The following is a 23,740-nucleotide window of genomic DNA, read 5'->3' on the forward strand; positions in this document are numbered from 1 at the left end:
TTTAGAAAGACTGAAGGTCAATTGGATCCACCATTTTCAGAGCTGCCATCTACATAGTATTTCTATCTAAATCCCATACGGTTTTTCAGCCCTACTCAGGTACTGGCTGATCCAATTGCAGTCTGTGCCGTACCCCAACACCCAGCTTGCCATGCCTTCTCCCGCTCCCACGCTTTTCCCAGGCAGGCACGGGTTCCAGGCCCTGATCAGTGCTGCCCCATGCTCCCACGGCGGTTGTGCTGTAGCTTTCCACACTCATCTGGATTGTGCCTAAATTCTCTGCTCATCCGGATCCTCATTCCTATTACTAAGCCCAAGAGTCCTGTGTCCACATCCTTTGCTGCCTCAGACCCAGGTGGCTCTCATACATGTTCCTGGGGGTTGTTATCAGGACACCAGTATTACACCTCCTGCATGTACTTCCTTTGCACTGACTTTCAGCTTGCCTACTCATCTTCACCTGGTGCTTACTCTACAATGGAGAATTACTATCGGTGGATGAGTAATGGATGAATGCTGTTTATACAGTCAGCCTGCACACAGAACTACCTGCCTGCTGAAGGACCCTTCTAGTATTTGAAGAGGAAAAAATATATATATCACCCGTTGAATGTTCTCCCCTCCAATGCAATCTTTATTCAATCAAACCAGATCATAACTTTTTCACTCTTACAGTCCTGCGTGGAGCAAGCATGCCAAGTGGAAACCCTTGTTGTGGGGGGCCTGCGGAGCGGATTTAGGAAAAGTTTATACCAAAGTCAAGGAGATCATATACCTTGTTTTTCCGCAGTAGCATCACCACACTTTTGGATGCACATTACATAGCAAATGACTGCTCATTAACATGGCCGCTCCAACCAGTCAGTCAGACCGCAGGTTTACACACTGGACGTGCGTAAACTGGGAGTCTCTGAAAGTAACGTTTACTTCTGTAAGCACCGAAATAACAGCTTCTCTATTTACATCTATTAGAGAGAAGTGGGAACTGAAGCTGTCCCCGTCCGGTTTCCTGCATTGTGCAATTTAATCACATCAACCTATTTTCTTACTGAAAACAGAACAATCCATGTTAAACAAGAGGCGTTATTTATTTACAAACTCATGGCAGTATTACATTAATAAAAAAAATGAACATATCTGGCTCTTCGTATGGCGGGTACTAGAGGTCACCAGCACCTCTCGAGCTCCATCCCAACCTCAGTGCTATCATTCCTGCTGTAACGAGACCATGTACTGCAGGGAGCAGCCGCCGTCGACGTCTGCTCCTCACTCGCCCTGCAAGCCAGGACGCACTCATGGCGCTAAGATGACCTTTAAACCAGGACGCACTCATGACGCTAACACGACCTGGAGTTTTGGCTACGGCACCCCAACGAACCAAGCTGATGATCAAAGACAAACCAGTTGTGCGGAGGTGGACATTCATGGCCGAGCAGGACGGTACACCCTGATCGATGCAGAGTGATGTGTGTAACTAAGCAGCTGCCTCCCTGGGATTCCCGCAGACCTGGGGGGAGGGGGTGGTTAATCTCCCTTTGCCACTAGATTGATTGTTTCCTGCTCCGAAACACAAAAGGCTGCACACGGTGCACATGCGTTTCATGTAGGGATGTACCTTGGGATTTGAGAGCACACAAAAATGTTCACTATTAATCTCATTTCATTGGGTACCCTTTATGAAACTGGCACAATCTGTGCCACATACATACTTTCATTTGTTAAGTGCCTCGAACAGTTGGTGGTAGCTGCAGGTCACATGGCCATGCATGAGCAGAGCAGACTGTACAGGGAGAGACGTTTGCACAACAATCCACCCTACAGGATAGATGCCACCGCTCAACACTGAAACATTTACGGTCTGGCGTTCCTGTTCCATGGCCGCAGCAGTTTGGAGAATGTTGCTGGCCACAGTACAAAGCGCAAAGGCAACGGGCTTCATTGTGCACCCTGACTGCAGGTAAGGGGGGTGTCCACTCATCAGCGACCACGTGTTTGGTGTGTGAGCGCTCCGCCGTAGTCTTCAGAAGACGGGGGAATCACAGAAGTTGCAGGGGTCCTGCAGCAGCCTCTGCAGCCACTCGGGATCTAGAAGCAAGAAGCAAGTTAGAATTAGCACCACACAGGAGGAACCATGCTGCAACACATTGTAATGTCAAGAAACACCGACAAAACAGCACTGCTCCACAGGCAATGGTCAGGGTCTTTTTTTGGTAATTTACTGGCAAATATTTACTCAACAAGCAGTGCTTACTCCAACAGCCCCAAAAAAGAAGAGACCCCCTTCCCTCCCACTCACTGCTATAGGGATGGGACATTTAGATAATTTCCCACGTCTTGCACTTTGGGCTTTACATAAAAGCAAGCAGTTTTGCTTAAGTATACTGTGCTGTATTAACTAAAGACCATTCCAGCTGTGGTTCCCGGAACAGAAAGAACATATTTGCTTGGTAGAGTTGGTGGACTAGAGGCTTTCTAAGAGCAGTCCTGGGGCCTTTCTGCAGATGTGGAAAGGGAGGCATCAGACGCTCGGGTGGGCCTGTCGGGCACTGCCCTCTACGGGTGGATCTGTGTACTGCGGGTAAGCACCATAGGCCGACAACCCAAATCCGCATGCTGCAGAGTATGGCGCTAGGGGGGTTGAGAAGGGCAAAGCGGGTAACAGGCGGCGGCAGCTGCTCTACTGCACTGTCGGCTCAGATCATCACCGGCTGTCTTAGGAGGCCAGTGATGCAGCGAACCAGTAGAAAAACACCACCGGACCGCAACAGAGCTGCAACTCATTTGCCCTCTCACACGAAAGGGCCAGTAAGGCACATAGTTATTTATTGTATAGTTTAGCTAAATTAAGTGACACAGCATGCTGTGCTTGGAAATTAGCTAGAGCATTTGGACTCAAAAAGATCACACTGCACAGGATATAATGAGCAACCGCGAGCATAGGGATTAAACGCTTGCACAGGAATGCATGTGCTTACTTCGTGGGTGAAGAGAGTAAGAGGTCACATCAACCCACATGCATGCCATGAGAGCGCAATCTGCACAGCTTTGCTGCAAAACCAGCCGAAAAAGGCTCTTCAGACAAAGTTAGAGCTTCCATGATCCGGGTACTACACAAACTGATCCCTTGAAGGACTCATTGGATATACATTGATACGAGGGAACTCACCCGCACAACTGCTACACAAGGAATATTTCAACAAGCACTGGCTTGTGATACAGCACAATAAACATTTCTAGAGACACTGTGGAACGCAGGCCATAATACCGGCAACGCACCCATGACAAGTAATCGCAGGACAATATAATGCAATGCTCACAAGCTGAATGAGTAATGGGAACAATTACCAAGGTGTAAACACTCAAGTTTTAATGTAATACTTCCAACACCTTGCCTTAATCAAAATCTATGAAAAGAGGCCTGTAGAGCCAACTGCAGGGGTGAGCACACAAGTCATCACAGGGAGTGATGGAACTTGGTTTGCAACCATCAATTAGGCTTTATTTCGATATACAAAGTATCTTAAAAAGCAGTACATAGACTTAACAATAAAACAGTAAAAGGAGCCAATGCATAGAAAATAGCCGTACAGTTCATACTACAAATGGCCCCAATAAATTAAATAAGATCATTTTAAAAAGCAGATTAAACAAGATACAAAAGCCTAGATGATCTAATACACCAGGCCCATCCTAGGAACTTGGCTATACCACAAGCAAAGAGGGGCCGTGGATCATTTTTCAATATACGTAGGGCCTCCTTGTAATACCTTGTTCCAAGTGCTCTGCAGAGTGGTTTTAGCCATCTGCTGCGGGGGACTACTTAGGCCGGACATTCAAAGAACAAATGCGGGACTGACTCTAACCTGTTCTCACAAAATGGGCAGGAAGAAATTGTTTGAGCAGGGGCCTTCCACCTAGATGTTAGTTCCCCGACGGGGAGTAAACCTATCCTAAATTGGAAGTACAGAGCCCTATCCCTATGCTTTGTGATAATATCCAAATATGGTTCGCAAAAAGACATATCCTTTACCAAAAGAAAGTCCAAAGTGGTCCTGCACAAGTTGGTATTGCTAGTTCTACCATCAGCTACCAAAAATTTTCTTCAGGACAGACTTTGGGGGGGGGGGGGGGGGGGGGGGGGGTCAGTTCTATTGTCCCAGGCATCGCCTAGGCCCATATTGACAAGAAGACGCTTGACTTCCCTCAACCAATGGATCTTGGACCAGCCTGGTAACCCCAACACGTCGGTTAAGCCATCTGCGTAGCTCGACATTTCTGGAACTCTCCATATTCTCGCCCATAAGAGGAGAGGGCGAAGCCTAGCCTGGTCACTAATTGATCGGGTACCCATATCTAAAAGCAGTGGAAGGGTTGGGGGTGCTATAGGGAAGCCCCATTAAATCTTTATGGAATTTGCTTTCTGAGCGGGATAACTGATCAGCCTTGTGTACCCCCCAGAGTTCGGCCCCGTAAAGTGCTGCGCTAACACCCCTTGCCCTGTAGATGTCTAGTATGGGTGCAATGGGTTTTAGGGATGATGCACGTTGTTCCTTAAGAAGGGCACCCACCACCCTCTTGTGAGTCAGCAACATCTTTTGAAGGTGGCATTTCCAACTCATCGAGTCACAAATGCGAATGCCGAGGTAATCGAACTCCGTAACCCTCTCGAGGTACACAGAATCTAGGGACGGTGGTTTGGCTATCTTTTTCGGTGCGTTAAGAACCAGGTACTTGGTTTTTCCTGTGTTAATAACTAGCCCCCTTGCGTCACAGAAAGATTTGAAGCTAGTTAGCAGACTCTGCAGGCCTACCGGGGTTTTGGAGATCAGGAGGGTATCATCTGCAAATAGAAGGGTAGGTATTCTTCGGCCAGCCAGGGATGGTGCATCTGCTGGAACTTTAAGCAGGTGCTCCACCACTCCATTTACATACAAGGAAAACAGAGTGGGGGCTAGGACACATCCCTGGCGGACCCCTCTATTTACAGGTATTCGTGCTGTTTTTTGTCCCTGGTTTCCCCACCTGATCTGTGCAAAATTATCGGCATGTAATTTTACCAGTAAGCTTAATAGGTATGATGGAATGCCCTGGTCATTAAGTACACTCCAGAGTTGGCTACGTGGGACCAGGTCAAAGGCAGTACGCAGGTCTATAAAAGCAAGATACAGGCTGCCTTTGCCCAGTACAACCACTTTCCAATACAGCATCAGAAGACGGAAGGATTGCTCTATCGTCCCCATGCCCGATCTAAATCCAGCCTGAAAGTCAGAGAGAATGCCTTTTTCCTCGATCCAGTGTAATACCCTACCCAGAACCACTTTTCCTGCCACTTTCTGCGAGGAGTCTAAGAGGCTTATGGGGCGGTAATTGGCTGGGTCGGTCCGGCTCCCTTTTTTGAAGATTGGTACAACTTCAGCACCTTTACATGAGCCCGGGAAGGTTGCCCCATCAAAACTAGCATTCAGTAGGGCAGCGATGAGTTTTCCCCACTCCGCCGGATTGATGCGTAACAAATCTCCTGGTATGCCATCCGGGCCTGCTGCTTTGTTGGGGACGAGGCATTTAATCACCCCTTCCACTTCCTTAGCTGTGAACAGGTGCTCATCTTTAAACTCACAGAATGCTAAACGATACCGTTCTGGCAAACTTGCCCCCATACCCGGGACCACTGTGTAGAGCTGGGAGAAGTGGTCAAACCACGCGCCCTCCGGTATATTACATGTTATTAATGAGTCCACGGGTTTATCCCTAGCTCTTCGCTGGTCCCAAAAACCCTTCGAGTCCTTCCTTAGACTAGCGGCCTTGAGGTCGTACCAAAACTGGTTCTCCCATTCTGCCTTAGCCTTAGTTATAACCCTCCTTTGATTGCCCCTTGCGACACTGATCAGGGCTCTATTCTTGGATTTCACTGCCTTTATTAAATCCCTTTTGGCTTCTCGACAAGCAGGTGAAAACCACCCAGCATTACCCTTCGTGCCGCCTCTTATAATACTCCTTTTTCCCGCATTGTGGGCTAGAAACAGTTCACCTAGTGCATACGTGGTTTAGACGAACAGTGTGGAAACCTCCTGTGCACTGATAGAGGCGGGGAGTCGAAGCGTGGAGGGATATTTGCCATTATGGATTTTACCTCCAAGATCTTTCCCTCATTACCAACAATATTATTCCATTTCAGGCGCCTACCACTATTAGAGGGGCACACTTCATGTGTAGTTCTCCACACGTGTGGGATTGGGGGAGGGGAGTATCCCATCCACAGAGGGGACAGAGACAGCGGATTATGATCACTGTCAGTGGACGGCAAGACCGCCATATCCAGCAGATGGGCCCACAAGCAATAGTTCAGCAGAATGTAGTCGATTCGTGAGGAATGCCCTACTCTGTTGAACGTGTGGGCCCCCATTTGATCTGAATTGGATCTGCCATTGGTTGCTCTGAGGCCGTGCTCCAAACAGAGGGCATTAAGATCGATGGCACTTGGATTCCATCTCCTAATTGGCGCGATTTGCAACGATGGAATGCCTCTCCTAGCGTCATCATCTCTATTGCCAAGCACATCGTCCACAGCAAGGGGTTCAAACGTGCAGTTAAGGTCCCCAGCTAGCATGACGAAGGAATCCGCTTTAGTATTTCTGAGTTCCTCGTCAATGCCAGTTAAGGGCAGAGTGGACGAACCGCCCCGTGCACCTCCGACATAGATGTTGAAAATTTCAAGCACTCTCCCTCCACATGGTCCTCTCACTGTTAGCCTCTGGAGGTCAGGTGACTTCATAGCTACGCATTTGATGGAGTACCGCAAGGAGATGCTTACCCAGATTGTCAACCCTCCCGAGGGGCGCCCCTTCCCTCCACTTGAGCATATGGCAGGGACAAAGTAGGTGGTATAACCCATCTTATGCTGTGGTTCCAGGCACCAAGTTTCCTGGAACAAGCAAATCCCAAATGATTCTATCAAAACATTCCAATCTGGTATGCTTATATTTCTTGCAAGGCCCGCTATGTTCCAACTAACTACCCTCAGTGGGACACTACCACTCCCTTCACACCCCATTGCTAATTCTCTTGCAAGAGGGGCACTGGCGGTGGTGGTAGCCACCTGGCTGATCGGCAGCGCCACAGGCTCCGTAGATAAAATGGCCCCCTCCAGTGACTCCCTACTTGGCAGAGATGACTCGAGTGCGTCGGGGCAGGCCAACACTGGTTGCCCCCTAGAAATAGTTGGTGGAAAAGGGGTACTAGTAGGAGGCCTATCCGACTCCTCCCCAAATACTGAGCTATCGGTTGGTGTCTCCCCGGATACCTCGACATGCATCTCCCGAATTGGGCAGATTGCATATCAGTAGCTGTGCAGAAACTGTCCGCGCGGCTGGCATGGGGTATTACCAAATGGGCTAAATTGGGAACTTGGTTTGCTTTGCAACTAATTCACCAGTAACAAAACATTTTAACTTAAAACGTGGGATATTAATGAAAAGAAAACTGAAATTGGATAACTGAACACATTAGGTTTAAGAATTTGAAATAATTTAAGCAGAGCAAAATATATTTTTATTTATTAGATTTTGTTTGTACAACCATAACAGACAGTGTTCCAACTAAATACATCATGCAACAGCCCACTTGGGTATAAGCTTGACCTATTCACCATATACATTAAAGACCCCCATACTGACCCACCCACCCCGCCCCGTGGAATTCTAGGATCCGCGTGCGGTCTTGAATTGTCCATCAGGCTACACTGGGGCTCAATCTCCTTTCCCATTCATGTTCCGCCATGTCCATCTAGTCGATTGTCCAAGTGCATGTGGCTCCAAAACATATCCTCTTAGAGGGCCCCCAAAGGTCTCTTGGTCTACATGAGGGCGGCAACAGCTCACAATATTGTTCAGCCAATTCACTGAACATATTAATGTCTTTCCACCAATATTTTAACTGAGGAGTCCTTTTGCCCCCCCCAGGTCAAGGCCATCCATCTAAGGCCCAAAGACGCCATTGCCAGCAGTTTCCTACAGTGCCTCGGGCGACTAATATGCCTCCCAGTAATAGTATTGTTGGGGATATGGGGGTTGTGTGATCTATCGTATCCAATGCATGCATCACCTGGTTCCAGAATGTCGCAACCGCTGGGCACGGACTTGATGGGGGGGGGGTGGACCGGCACCTGGGGCAACACATCTGCGACATGCAGTGTCGGACAACATGCTGTCTTTCATTATGCCAACAGGAGGTAGAATAGATCCTGTGCAAGTATTTATAATGATTAAGTATATATTTCCCATTTGGGGAATTTTTTTTGGTTTGCGCACAACAAAACGACTGTTTGCCAGTAATGTCAATAACCCAGGTCCACAGACCACTGTGTGCAAGCATTCCATTCGGGTTCGGAGGTAGCGCAGGATACCTTGCTATGCAGGTGTGTCACAAGAGGTTTGTCGGATTTGTGGCACTGCAGGAATATGTATTAACTCCCGGTCAGCAGGAGCATCTGGAAATGTCTGAATGAGCCGCTTCAAACGTGTTTAAGGATATGGTAGCTAAGTATATCCAGCATAGGGGAGGGCGTCTTAGCTATAAAGTCCTCCAAAGGGATACATTTTTGATTTGGGAATAATTACCCACGTATCAGTCATTCGCACCGCAGTACAGAAAGCGGAGCGTAATTGTGTGCAATATAGGTAATATGCGATCTCGGCCTGGGCCGCAAACCAAAGTCAGTCTTCACTGAGCTCCGCCAGCAGAGTCAGCGCCAAGCCCCAGCACACCACCATATATACCTCCTAGCCTGGGCAAGGTGATCCGCAGTAAAGTTTAGACTGAATCGGGGCCGGTTCAATCAAGCCGCATTCCAAATCCACGCGCAGTGCCCATCGGACATTATAGATCCAATCGGGAGCAAATTGTGCATGAGTCACTAAGTAGTAAAGCTCAAAATGCAGTGCCCCCAATCCCTTCCGAATCATAGGACTTCTGTAACTTAGACCAGCTTATCCTCAGCTGCTTCCCAGCCCATGACAGAGTGATCATGTGGGAGCACAGGTGTGAAAATACGCTCTGCAGAGGGGAATGGGAATGTTCTGTAACAGATACAGTAGTTTCGGAAGCACTAACATTTTCATTAGGGCGATCTTGTCAGTGACTGATGAAGGCAATTTAATCTTTCTTGATCGAGTCAGTAAGCCCGGCAATACAGGTCCCACAGTTTGCCCACACCACCGTGTCAATATCCCTATGGTACATTATGCTCAAGTATCGGACAGACTCGGTTGTCCAGCACAACGGGAATTCGAGCTCCGGTCATTAAATGGCATCAGCGAGGGGGACTAATAATGATGTGTTCAATTTATTTGGAGCCTCGACCACCCACATGCAATTCTATCACATATGATTGGGTTCAAGTTACAGTCAGGGTTTAAAAAAAATTGTATTAGTAGGAGAACGTCATCTGCATACATCGACAATAGAGCATGCAGTTATCTGAAGCGGATACTCCTATGGTGGTGACTGTCTTGTAGGAGGCAGGCCATTGACTGCATGACAATAGCAAAGAGGAGCGGGGACTACGGGCACCCCGGTCGCGTCCCTCTGCCAATATTAAATGGCTTAGCCAGTAAGTCTTTCACCCATATCCATGCTTTCAGGGACTCAGGAATTTAATTAATTGTAAAAAGGCCTTTTCCCACACTCATTCTCTCCAAGGCAATAAACAGGAAACTCATTCAACGGAATCGAACACCTTTTCAGCATCTAAAAAGTAGCCACCACTTCAAGCTTGGAGTCTATTTGATGTGTAACTATAAAGAGTGAATGCAAATTGTATGCTGTGGAACAGCCAGGTATAAACCGACTAGTCCAGCCGGACAAGGGCAGGCATTAGTAGCAAAAGCCTATTGGACAGAACTTTGACGAGTATTTTACTGTCTACATTAAGGATATGGGATGTTAGGAGCTATATTTATCTGGGAGTAGGATCGGGGTCATATCATCGGCATAAGCTTTATAGAATTCAGCTGGGAGCCAGTTACTCCCAAGAGCGCTACCATTCTTCAATTGGACAACAACTCCCTTAAACTCTTTCTCTGTAATCTGCTGGCATAACATCTCCCGGTGGTTAGGAGTCAATCATGCCTTACGAGCATCTCCTAGATAACTATGCATGATGTGGGTGGAATCTGCTGTTCTGGAGCTATACAAGTGTTTATAGAAGGTGGTGAAACAATCCAATATATCTTGTGACCCATGACATACCCACCAATCTTCATTTGTGATCCCTTATGACGAGGGGTGGTCGGAACGAGGCGAAGAGGGGACTGAAGTAGACTGGTGGACCCCGATACCCCTATCTTCTCTCGTTTCTATGCAACAGGAGGAGTGGGCCTCGTCATCCTTCGCGACGGACTTACAGCAACAAGAAGAATATGGCGTTCCCTTTAACTGGAGAAGCCGGGAGAGGAAGGACACACGCCCTCTCAGTGACGTGACTGCCAGGACCAATAAGATTTTGGGATTCCTCCTTGAGGGTGTGTGAAGACACGGGAGAGGAGAACGCGGAAGCCGGAGAAGACGCCCGAGACGAGGAGAGTGAACGCATGAGGAGGGAGAAGCAGAATCATACTGTGGGACTACCGGATGCCATAGGAGAGCCAGGAGGCCAACGGCATCGCGCTTCGCCCAGCCACGATCCGGGAGGAGCGTGGCACACCCAGGTACATGAGCGCTTCGTGGGCTGGGTCAGGAGGAGGCAGAGCCCCGTTAAGTAACCCGGCATACCCCTACTGAGTTTACCTTGTGTGTATCCTTCCCCTCGCACTGTCACTTCGCTCCCATAGTCTGGCACCATCTCACTATTATTGTAGAAGTGGCTCATGAGTGTGTCCCTCACTCCCCTTCCCACAAAGAAGTTCGATGTAACCAGATACTGACGCCCATTCTCTCCTTCCTTTCCTGAGACGGAGCTGGAGCTATTCCCCTTCCAACAGCGGCAGTCAAGAGGAAAAACCAGGATCAGGAGGAGAACCACCCCCCCAGAGGAGGACTTATCGGATCAGATCGGACATTTGCTTACTAAACCTGGCGTCCCCCAGAAAGCGTGTCTTGAGAAAAATAAAACCCTCTCTACTTCGAGTTGGCTCACGTGTCCCTTATTCCGTTCCGCAACATCCCTGTAATATGGCTCGCCGCCCAATTTGGCTGGAGCAGCGATGCAAGGGTATACCCCAGGGCGTTCTTCTCCCTCAACATAGATAGACAGATTTGTATTTGCTACAAAAATTGATTTCTCTTTCAGCCACTTCATGACCCACCCCCTCACCATTCATACTTCTCTAGTGATTGTATTTCTCCTTCCGGCTTCACTCATTTGGGATTTTAGAGTACCATGGCTTTTGGCAATTCCTTCCCCCTCCCTAATTACCACGTTGTATGCCTCCCATCAGGTAAAAACGGAATCCACAGAGCTCATATTTTAGGTAAAGTAATTCCTAGTGCCTTGGCGTATATCTTTACTAAACGCCGCATCTAGCAAATTCTCGGGGCAAATGTGGCATAATCAAGTAGTATGGGGGCCCAAGGGAAGGACAGAGTCCAGGGCATGTGTCTACTGGAATGTGTCAACCCCAGTATATCTTTCATATCAAACCAAGCATCTAACCTGGAGGAAGAGTCATGCACTGATGAATAGAATGTGTGGCCCGGTCGTGGGGGTGCAGCGCCCTCCAAATGTCTAGCATGTTCTCGTAGGATGTTGGCCTTCGTTTTCACTGCCTGGATATGTGGGCAGGTGGAACCCATGGTGCAATCAGGTGGCGGGTCTAGGACTGCAATGTGGTTCACTCCTCAGAGCACAGTGTGTGTATATCCAACATATGAGGGTTAGAGATTAAGACTGTACAAAATTCCGGGCGGTGTTTGGGGCAGATGAATTCAGCAGAGTAATATGGACAGAGCCAAACAGGCGCTGGACCAAGAGATATCTCCCACTCAGGGTCTGCGAGTGTGTACAAGTAATGGAAATTAGTTGATCTGTGACTTAGCGTGGCCACCCTCTTGAGTAGGTCTAATAAAGTACTGATGGCCTACGCGCCTTGGCAAAGAGCAAGGGATATTAAAGGAATTCATCTGAAGTATCAAACTGTGCACACCGTTTGTATTGGCAGTGCATAAACTCAAACACTTCATCAGCAAGCTTGGGGGAAACTTATCCATGCAGGGAAGACTAAATTGCAAATGCTGAAATGAAGTGCTAGTTACTTGCTCTCAACTAACCTTGTAGTGTGTTTCCGCAGTCTATGGTGGCTTGCACCAGAGGAGCAACCTACTGCAAGCAGCAAAGCTTTAGCACAATATAAACTGGAATCTTTGCACACCACCTGCGCACATTTCTGGTTCACCTGGCTTACCTTCTGGAACGGAATACCTGGCGATGCTGTCCTGGATCAAACACTTTCTGTAGATCAAGCTCTGGCAGGCCTGGTAGGTTAAGGAACATCTGAAAGAAGAAATCAGTATACAAATGATGCTATGGGAGTTTGATTCCAACGCTGAACGATTATTGCCTTAGGGGAGGATTATTTTCAATCATGACATGAAGGAATTTCGTGAAGTATCAATTCAACCATACAGCTAATCAGGAGATGTATACAGTGACAAACAACTGCAAGACCAGTGAAGAGCACACCACAGTGGTGTGTAGAGTGTGACCAGCACTTTAATGAAGCCTCCATCTACTGCCAGAGAAGCAAGGACATCAAAAAATCTGAAATCTGTGTCACCACGACTGTTTCTCCTACCAATGAATAAGGATTCACCTCTTCTGCCACACACTTACTGGCCTTGTGGTAGCACTACCAAGCACACCACTGGAGATCACTAACCTTCAGCCCTCTTACCACACCATACATACAGTTTTGGAGAAAACCCTTGTGTGAAGATGCCTACCTTCGCCAGATATGTCCACTTGAACAGACGGCCTGCTTGCGATCAGTGAAAGGCAGGATCTCTTTGCACAGGCTGCAGTGCTCTGGGAACGTCTGCTTGTTCATCTTCTTGAGTACGTGTCCAATCAGTACCTAAGGGGATAGCACAAAGTAAGCAAAATCTACAGACTGGCCACTAGGCAAGGACCAATTGTACACCTCAAAGCACAGATTTGTTTATTCATGCATTTTTAGGTTGTCTCCGGGCTTACAAGACTACCATCATTAAGCAGTTAGACTATCAAACATCACAAGAACTGGAGGTGCAGGCACGAGGAAAATCAACCACTTGCAGCCAAGTACCGGTGTCTTTCCCCAAAGGATTATCTGAGACTACAAAACACTAACAGTACCAAGGCACCAACACTCACAATATATATATTAAATATACTATTTTCAAGCTGCCTGAAATCCTGTATAATTTACAGATTGAGCAAATATAGACGGAAACCTCCTCCTACTGCACAAGGCTCCAAGGTACTTTATAAAGAAGAGGGTGCTACAGACTTGAAAGGTCTGAAAGCTTGGTAACAATCCCATCTGATCCTGTGGTTGAACCAACATTTGTACAGAGAAGTCTGTGGGATTCCTTAACTATATGCCTGTGTGAAAGTCCCCAAATGACCTACAATTTTCTTATATAAAAATAAGCATCATCAAAGCCAATGGGCCTCGTCTTAGGGCCTACTAGTTTTGCCAATGATTTTTGGCGACAATGAACAGCATCAGTTAAGAGCAATGCTTTTTGCCGATACCATTAAGTATCAGCATAAAAAGTGCAATAATGTGGCGCTATAGATGGTTGCATCATTCTGTAGCAAACGCATCAATTACGGTCTCCAACGAGTAGCTCGCCAGTACCTTCAAAGTAGCTCTCAGAGGTGAAGTCAAGCCCAGTATAAAATTCAGAGAGTAGAAGCCTATTAAAGAAGGCAGCACTGCTCATCTCAAGACCCTTAGCGTGACAGCCACCAAAACCTATGGCAGTAACTCATACTAACACTCAAACACACACTGTATCGGCGTATAGGGCCTGCCACTTGACACTCTGTATCCAATCTCAATATAACTAAGCCACAAGGAGATTGACCATGTTCTAGTCCCCGCTTTATCAATCACAACATGTGTGTGAACAGTGGACAATGAAAGAAGTAGGCAGCAGTAGCATGCGCAGTAATCAGTGCTGACCCACCAAAATGTGGGACTGCAGGAGTCAGAGTGAAAATGTGACAGTTGGGTCCATGATCAGCTCAAGACCTGAGGAGAACAGGGCATGATCCAGACCAGAGAACATTAAGAGACTCATCAGCATTTAGGTGTGTTCATAATAAACACTATTGTTTCTTGAAAGCTACACCTAGTGTCAAGCCCACGCAAATGTGTATGCTAGTCCCCCTTATAAGGGTGTTATCTCTGATATAATTGTGTCTGTTCCTGGCATAATAGTGCCAATGGCATAATATTTGTCATCCTTTACTATTTTGGGTATTTTTTAGTTAAGTTGTGGTATACTGGCAACCATTATTTACATACTAGGAGCATGACTGGCCTACATTTACCTATTCCTGGAATATTAATTGTCATGACTGATATATGGTTTCTGGCTTTTCTTCTGGAAAATGGAGTTTGTTTGCCCAAAGTGGAAAGTGGTATTTGATAGAAAAATGTGAATTTTCAGAAACTAAACTGTTGAATGATAATTCAAGTTAAGCTGGGGAGACCTACTGTTGTACTTATGTCCTTTGTGCCGTAGGGCATGTCAAGATTTGAATGTTACTTCATAAGTCAGGTGGAGGCATTTTATATTGATGAACATTTTCCTGGCATTTCTGATGGTAACCGCACCTCGAGTACTTGGGTGATGACTACTGATAATCCTGATTAGGGTGGTCATAGTGCAGTCACCGTTTTACAGTTATAAAATTGGCTAGTAGCTCAGGAAGACTTTCTTTAAGCAGAAGTAGCTCTCACTACAGAAAAGGTTGGAGACCCCTAGTCTATATAGTGATGCAGGTGTCGTTTTGTATTCTTTATTGACCAGTGTATGCACCATTTAGATTGGTCATGAAAACAAATTGTGTGCTGAAGCGCTTGTGGCCGGCGTCAATTTGCTGTCTGCCCTATATAAACACACACACACACACACACACACAAATATATTTAAAAACTGCGGGGATGGGGCGCAATGGAAAAGCAGTTTGTGAATAAGCAATAGGAGGCACGAAACAGCAGCATAAAAGGGTGGAGCGGGGGTGAAGCATACGAGGAAGTCAGCAACACAGTGCGGGGAAGTAAGAGTGAGTCACCACTAAGGCAAGTGCAAACAGAGCAGAGGAAGGTAGGAGAAAAACAGGAGGAAGAGCCCCCAGAAACACATACACTGATGGGGTGCTTAACCTAAAAGCGATGGGGGGCGGGGGGGGAAGGACAAGTCAGTCAGTCAAGAGGGTGATAAAGAAACTATGCTCCAGGGGAGGAACAAACCATCTCGAATTATTTCTAATACATGATCTATGACTGTGAATAACCTTAATGAACCATATATTCCTGTATATAATTTTCACCTTTTCACGTTGCACCGTTCGCTGTTTCTCGCACTTGTCACTTGCGCCATCACCTTGCGTGTCACAAGCCCATTAGTGCACAAGATTGTGTTGCCTCGGCAATTTCTGCCTACAGTGCTGATACAACTATTCTATATTTGTGTAATTCAAATTCCTCATCTCGAATACAAGATGCCTTATGCACATTTTACAACAAACTGCGAGTCTCCCTTTTTCCTTTTCTAGTAATGTCTTGTACGTACTTGTTACATTGATCTTCTCAATACCGGTTGAGACATTGTTGCTTTTTCAATAATGCAGTATTTAATTTTTTTAATGCAGCCTGTTTTCCTTAAAGGAAATCGGGATGCATTTAAAAAAGAAAAAAAACTTTTCAGTTTCATATTTTGAGGGTAGGCAGTGGTCCCTGGGAAATATTTCCTAGGAAATATTTTTGCACAAAAAGGGGAAGGGGTCCCCTGGGCCCAATTCCTGATTGCGAATGGTTTACCACCTACGTGAAGTAGGTGGTAAACTGAGTATTTTGCGACCGCAAATGCGGTTGCAAAACAATGCTACATAACATTTGGACTCACTATTAGGAAGGGACGCTATTTTGCAAGTCTGACTCGCAAAATAGTGTTGGTACATACCGACACGGTTTACGGTCGCAAACAAGTTGAATACCCTTTAGCGACCGCATAAAACAGTCGTACATCTGGCCCAAGGTCTTTTTCAGATGCATTTGAATGAATTAAGAAATACAACACTGCTATTTTGCCTTCGGATGAAAGTCTAGTGCTTACGTTTTATTCCTATTTTCTAACAAGTCGCTGTATTGTACCAGAGCACGTGTACAGTGGCCATAACGGCACATTGTTGTCTATGACAAAGGGTTGAACTTGTTCACATTCTGAGCCAATGCCAAGTCCACATTTTAAGCTTAAATAGAAGACTCTCAAACACTGCGAAGCCAGAAAGTTTTTTACTTTCTGGTTTAGAGCGTCCCGATTACTTCAGTCACTACTGATAGACCCGTGTTTCACAAGTGCTAACAGAAGCTCTAGCAGTTTGTGTGTTACTGACCCTGCTCTTTAAGATTAACAGTCATCACTTTCTACCGACTGGAACACAGCCTCCTCTCTTGGCACTCTGAATCTAAGGCAGGTCCACTACTGGTTCCTTAGAAACAGACTTACCAGGATTTTGGTTTAGTGTTTTTCTTCTTTGGAAATGCCCATTCCAAGTTTTTTTTCCCCCCTTTCTCCTTCAGAAATTCTCCTAGTTTTTTGTTTTAATTATTACACCTCAATCTCATCTTTTCACAAATGCTTCTTTTCCCACCTAGTCTGTTAAAACTGCTGTCTCACCTTCATGGATTCAAACTTTTATCAGGCCCTTGTGAGGTAGCCAACTCCCTCTCTTCATGACCCAGTGCATCTGTACTGTACACATTTTGAATGAATACAGCAGCCTGGAGCTAGACCGGTAGACAACAGCAACACAGAACTACCTTTAGACACAACATTTGCCAATCTGCTGAGTGACAGTGTGGCTTTCAGGGTGCAAGACGTTCATAAACAGGTGTAAAGTTACAGGCAGGCTTGCAGCGCGGCTGCCTCTTACAAGGAAAAGGAGGAGTAAATCTACTGTTGATTTAAGGTAAGGCACAGAAGGTGGCGTTAAGATCTACTTTTTATATTGTAGAACACAGACCTGCAGCATCTTATATGGCGGCCGATCTTCTAGGGCCTGAGGAGCTCGACTGTCTACATTCTCTCCTGCAGCTAAGCACCGCTGTGTGAGACTGGGTTCAGGGGTGCTTTAATAGCTCTTTATTGTGGTGAATTATAGCAGTTTCAGATTGAAGCAGGGCAAAGATGGGGGGGGGGGGACATTACGCACAAGGGCACTTATTGAGTAATACGAGGTTCAGAATGTCTAAGTTAATTTTAAAACAATTGTTGACTTTTTTGAAGTAACGTTGGGGCCAAGATTTGGAGAGTGTTATGCAGTCACAATGCAGTGCACTGTTGTGGCAGATAGGTCTTTTGGTGGCGACAGAGGCAAAATGTTAGACTATGCACGTGCTTCGCTTGGGCAGACTAAGCATGTGTAAACCTTGCTTAAATGCTCACGATACGCACAAAGCAACCACCTTTCCCTTGGTTTACCTTTTGTACGATCTGCAGTGTCTGCCTACTATCAGGAATGTTTTTTTTTTGTTGCCATTCTCCAACACAGAGTTGGCGCCCCTTTCTTAGGGCACTAATATAAATCTAGTACAAGTCTTGTGTGTGAAAACTTCACCAGTCAGTTTGAATTCTATGTGCACACTTGTCAGGCTGGGGCAGAACCTCTCCAGGTCTGATAATTCTGGCTTGTAGCTACTTGCAAAGCTAAAAGGCACTCACAATTTTGTAATTATGTGGGTCTTCAATGGAGGAAATGTAGTACAAGATAACTAAAGTAAGATCGATCACATGGAAGTAGCCAGGCAGCTTTTGAGGGTTCCTCCATTGTCTCCCATGTTGCGTCCTATACTAGGCTTCTGAGATCCTAGAACATAGGTACTTCATGCAGAGGGTTTTCAGATACATGGTCCTGGTGTTGTAGTTCTCTTTTTTGTCTGGGCTTGGTTTGATACCCATCTCAGTGGTGTTAAGTTTTGCTCCACAATATTTTCTCTACGCAAGCAGAGTCATTTAATTATTCTGAAAGTGTCAGTGGCCCAACTGCAGGGCACCCTCCACGCCTCTTCCTCACCAGCTTTATAATTTTGAATGAGCTGCATCCGTGCTCTTGCAGAAAGCCTTTGGCCTGCATTTAATTTGTCGGTGCATGCGCTATAATCTTGTGCATCGATAATTGAATTAACACTCCTGATATAAGCAGTATTAGTGAACAAGTTACTTACCTTCGGTAACGCTTTTTCTGGTGGATACAGTATCTGCCTGTGGATTCCTCACCTTGTGAATATCCCCTGCGCCAGCAACATTCGGAAACTTTTGTAGCAGTCCATGCCGATGAGGTCGAAGACGACGACAGAGGCACGGCTCCGCTCGCGACTCCGCTGACGTCACCGGCTCCATAAGAAGACCTCCTCGGCGTGATGACGTCAGTTCCGCCCCTTTTTTCCGTGCCTTCGAGGCACACGGACGGACTGACAGCAATATGTACATAAACAGTATACACAGTACACAATATGCATATCAACACACACAGTGTGGAGAAGAAACATCAAAGCACTAGAAATAACCTAATGCCCTTGACAGTCAAACACATTTGAAACCATCAATAGAATTACAGTCATAGAGTCACTGGTATAGAAGGATGGACAACGGGGAGGCGGGTGGGTCAGTGAGGAATCCACAGGCAGATACTGTATCCACCAGAAAAAGCGTTACCGAAGGTAAGTAACTTGTTCTTCTGATGGATACATCTGCCAGTGGATTCCTCACCTTGTGAATAGATTCCACAGCAGTCCCCACTCCCGGAGGAGGGTGTCCATCCCCCTATACCAGAAAATCCTGAAGGACGGAACGATCAAAATGTCCGTCCCTCCTCACCTCGGTGTCTAAGCAATAATGTTTTGCAAAGGTGTGGAGGGAGGCCCAAGTTGCCGCCCTACAAATGTCCTCCACAGGAACACCCCTAGATAAAGCAGACGTAGAAGACTTTGCCCTGGTAGAATGAGCCCTCAAACCCTCCGGAGGCTCCTTACCAGCTAGGGAGTAGCAGATCTTGATGCATAGTACAATCCATCTGGAAAGGGTGCGCTTGTGCACCGCACGACCCTTTCTGCAACCAGCAAAGCCCACAAAGAGCTGATCATCAATCCTGTAATCTTTTGTCCTGTCCAGGTAAAAGCTCACCGCCCTCTTAGGGTCCAAACGGTGAAGTCTCTCCTCCTCCTTGGAAGGGTGAGGGGGAGGATAGAAGGAAGGAAGGGTAATGGATTGCCCCAGATGGAAGGGAGTTACCACTTTAGGCAAAAACGCAGCCCTGGTCCGGAGCACCATTCGTTCAGCATGCACAGTCAAGAATGGGGGTTTTGAACTAAGAGCTTGAAGCTCACTTACCCTCCTTGCCGAGGTGATTGCAATGAGGAATACTGTCTTAAAAGACAACAGTCTCAAGGGACACTTATGCAAGGGCTCGAAGGGAGAACCCATAAGATAAGTCAGTACAAGGTTTAAGTCCCATTGAGGTACAATAAAGGGAGTAGGAGGAAATTTATTCATGAGGCCCTTAAGAAACCTAAGCACAATAGGTGATTTAAATAAGGACGGCTGATCCGGCAGTCATAGAAAAGCCGATAGAGCCGATAAATATCCTTTCACAGTAGCTACAGCAAAGCCTTGCTGAGCAAGAGAAAGGGCAAACTGTAGAATATTAGACAACCGAGCCTTCAAGGGATCAATTGACCTCTCTCCGCACCAGAGAACAAATTTAGACCACCTATATGAGTATATAGATTTGGTGGAGTGTCGCCTGGCCGATAAAATAACATCCACCACATCTGGAGGGAGAGAGAAAGAATTCAGGTTGCCCCGTTCAATCTCCAGGCATGAAGGTGTAAGCTCTGGAGGTGGGGGTGTAGAACCTGCCCCTCCGACTGCGAGAGGAGGTCTGCCCTCAGAGGGAGACTGAGCGGAGGGCACGAGGAGAGGTGGAGAAGATCTGTGTACCACACCCTTCTTGGCCAATCCGGGGCGATCAATATGACTTGGGCCCGGTCTTGGCGAATCTTCCTCAGAACCCGAGGAATCAAGGGTATGGGAGGAAACGCGTAAAGGAGTCGAGAGCCCCAACTCAACTGAAACGCATCCCCCAACGCTCCCTGCATCGGATACTGGAGACTGCAGAACGACGGGCAGTGCGCGTTCTCGCGGGTAGCAAACAGATCCACCCGAGGAGTTCCCCACGTCCGAAAGACATGACGAACCACCTCCGGATGGAGCCTCCACTCGTGGTCGGCGGAAAACTGCCGACTGAGACTGTCCGCACGCACGTTCAGAACCCCGGCCAGATGATTCGCCATCAGACAAATCTGATGGTCCCGAGCCCAGGACCATAGACGCAGGGCCTCTCTGCAGAGACAAAGAGACCCCACTCCTCCCTGTTTATGTACCACATCGCGGTAGTGTTGTCCGTCAGGACTTGAACAGACTGACCGCGAAGGGAAGGGAGGAAGGCCTTGAGTGCTAAACGTATCGCCCGTAACTCCAGAAGGTTGATGTGAAGCAACCTTTCCTCTGGAGACCAAAGACCCTTGATCTCCAGATCCCCCAGATGAGCACCCCACCCTAGATTGGATGCATCCGTTATCACTGTGGTCACCGATGGAGGTAGATGAAAGGGCTTTCCTTGGGTCAGATTGCCCTCCACGCTCCACCAAGACAAATCTGCTGCAGCTTCTCTGGAGATCCTCACAGACTCCCTGAGATCTCCCCTGTGCTGATACCACTGCTTGCGGAGGCACCACTGGAGTGCCCTCATGTGCCAGCGTGCATGGTTGACCAACAGGATGCAGGAGGCGAACAGACCGAGCAGACGAAGGACCTTCAGAACTGGAACGACCGCTCCGTTGAAAAATAAAGGAATCATTTCCTGTATGTCGAGAATCCTTTGAGGAGGAGGGAATGCTCGACACACAGTAGTGTCCAGTACCGCACCTATGAACAGGTTGCGCTGAGAGGGCACCAGGTGAGATTTGGGCACATTGATCGAAAAACCCAATTTGTACAACAGCTGAGTTGTATCCCGCAGATGGAGCAGCACCTTCCCTGGCGACTCCGCCTTGATCAGCCAGTCGTCCAAATAAGGGAAAACCGAAATCCCCGACCTTCTGAGATGGGCTGCCACCACCGCCATCACCTTTGTGAAGACTCGTGGTGCCGAAGTAAGACCAAACGGGAGGACCGCAAACTGATAATGTTGCGACCCTACCGTAAACCGGAGATACTTCCTGTGCGACTTCAGAATGGGGATGTGAAAATACGCATCCTGCAAGTCGAGCGACACCATCCAGTCCTCCTGATTCAGCGCCTGAAGAACCTGCGCAAGGGTGAGCATCTTGAACTTCTCCTGTTTCAGGTAAAAGTTCAGGATTCTGAGGTCCAATATCGGACGCAATCTGCCGTCCTTTTTCGGAATCAGAAAATACCGGGAGTAGCATCCCTGACCCCTCTCCTGCTCCGGAACCACCTCTATCGCACCTTTCTGAAACAACTTCAGGACTTCCTCTTGCAGGAGAAGACGGTGGTCCTCCGAGCAAGCCCCTTGGCAAGGAGGATAATTTGGAGGGAATTCCCGAAAGGGAAGGGCATACCCATTTTCTACAAGATCTAGAACCCAGAGATCTGTAGTTACAGATTCCCAATCTTGCAGAAATTGGATAAGCCGGCCCCCCACAGGACCAGCATGATCCGGAATGTCGAATCTAGGGCTGTTTTGCGGTGGTGGGAGGGGCTGAGGAAGAGGAAGAGGAGGAGGAGAGCTGACGGCCACGTGAGCGACCTCTAAGCCTTCCTCTATATCCCTTGGACAGAGAACCTTGTTGCTGCTGAGATGGTCTGTAGGAACGAAAACTCGCCCTTCCAAAACCTCTGTACCTCTTAAAAGTACCCCTCGGCTGGGATTGAAGGCCCAACGACCTAGCCGTAGCCTTACTCTCTTTGAAGCGCTCGAGAGCAGCATCAGCCTTCTTCCCGAACAGACCAGACCCATCAAAAGGTAAGTCCAACAAAGTTGTCTGGACATCCGAAGAGAACTCGGAGGACTTTAGCCATGCACCCCTCCTGGTGGCAACTGAAGACCCCATGACCCTGGCAACTGAGTCTGCTGTATCCAGGCCACTCTGTATAACCTGGCGAGCAGCCGCCTGGGCATCCGATAGCACTTCATTGAAGCCTCCGCTATCCTCCTCTGACAGTTTTGGCGCCAACTTTTTAGCAGAGTCCATAAGTGCATGGATATAGCGCCCCAACAAACAAGTTGCATTTGATGACTTTAATGCCATACTGGCTGAAGAAAAGACCTTCTTGGCCGATTGGTCCACCTTCTTTGCCTCCCTGTCCCCTGGGACTTGAGGAAACGCACCTTTGGAACGTCCAGACCAAGCCGCCTGAACCACTAGGCTTTCAGGTGAAGGGTGTGAAGACAAAAACGCAGGATCCCCTGGAGCCACCCTATATCTTCTTGCAACTACCTTGGATACTGCAGGAGCTGAAAAAGGCTTGCGCCACACATCCAGCACAGGCTCCAATATTGCCTCATTAAAGGGCAACAGAGGCTCCGACACCGCAGTTGGAGAATGCAACACCTCAGTCAAAATATTGGACTTGAATTCAGTAGATGGCAATTGAAGGTCCAATAACTCTGCAGCCTTTCTAATTACAGCATGATAGGGTGCCGCGTCTTTAGAGGGTTCATCCGATGGCGGAGTGATCTCCCACTCCGGAGACAAATCCAAACCACTTGCCTCCTCCAACTCGAACATCTCATCAGATTCGACCAATTCCCCCTCTTCAGCCTCATCCATCAGAAAGCGTCTCTCCTCCAGCACTCTCTGCGCCTCCCTTCTTGAACGGATCCGCACCTGCGGCGTCGGCGGCGCCGTGATCGAATCCGACGGCGCCGGCAGTGGCGTCGAACGCGGATCAGCCGGCGTCGAACGAGGTCGAGTCGGCGCCGGCGAAGAGGGAAGCGGCGTCGATGTCCTCGGCGCCGGCATCTGCCAAGACGGCGTCGCTGGGAAGAACGGCATAAATGGTGCTTGAGGGTAAACCTGCGGCACACCCAGATTGAAAGCCATCGGACCCATAGGTGCACCAGAGGTATACATGGCCCGAGAAAACACCCCGTACATCGCATTGAGATAATGCGAGGGGTCCTGACCTGGATTAGGGAAAGCCGGATACTGGTCAGGTAACACCGGACTCGGGCCTGCCGGCGCCGACGGTGGAACTTGCGGCGTCACAGACTCACCCGGAGCCTGATTATCCTCATCCTGGGCCGGAGTCGGAGACGGAGCCCGAGGACTTGCAGGATCTGGAGATGGCACCGGCGCTGGAGAGGACGCCGGCACCGGGGATTCAGCCGGAGCCGGCGAAGACACCGGAGAAGATGGAACCGGAGGCGAAGCCGGGACAGGAGAAGGAGACACTGACTCCCTTCGACGCCGAGCAGGTGATTTCGACTTCGAAGCCTTATGATGCGACG

General features: G+C 47.9%; 1 protein-coding gene across 1 annotated transcript in view; it reads right to left on the reverse strand.

Moving 5' to 3' along the window:
- Nucleotides 1-1,069: 1,069 nt before the first annotated feature.
- The window catches only part of LOC146868883 (general transcription factor 3C polypeptide 4-like), a 51,482-nt gene continuing 28,811 nt past the window's right edge, over nucleotides 1,070-23,740 (reverse strand). Inside the window, exons 3-5 of the mRNA XM_085613913.1 lie at nucleotides 12,934-13,064; nucleotides 12,396-12,484; nucleotides 1,070-2,085 (exon numbers count right to left, since the gene is read on the reverse strand). Of these exons, the coding sequence (XP_085470039.1) occupies nucleotides 2,021-2,085; nucleotides 12,396-12,484; nucleotides 12,934-13,064 (285 nt within the window). The 3' untranslated portion in view covers nucleotides 1,070-2,020. The remainder of the gene's footprint in view (nucleotides 2,086-12,395; nucleotides 12,485-12,933; nucleotides 13,065-23,740) is intronic.

The sequence above is a fragment of the Triturus cristatus genome, chromosome 1_2 (genome assembly GCF_964204655.1).
Source record: "Triturus cristatus chromosome 1_2, aTriCri1.1, whole genome shotgun sequence".
NCBI classification, from domain to species: Eukaryota; Metazoa; Chordata; class Amphibia; order Caudata; family Salamandridae; genus Triturus; species Triturus cristatus.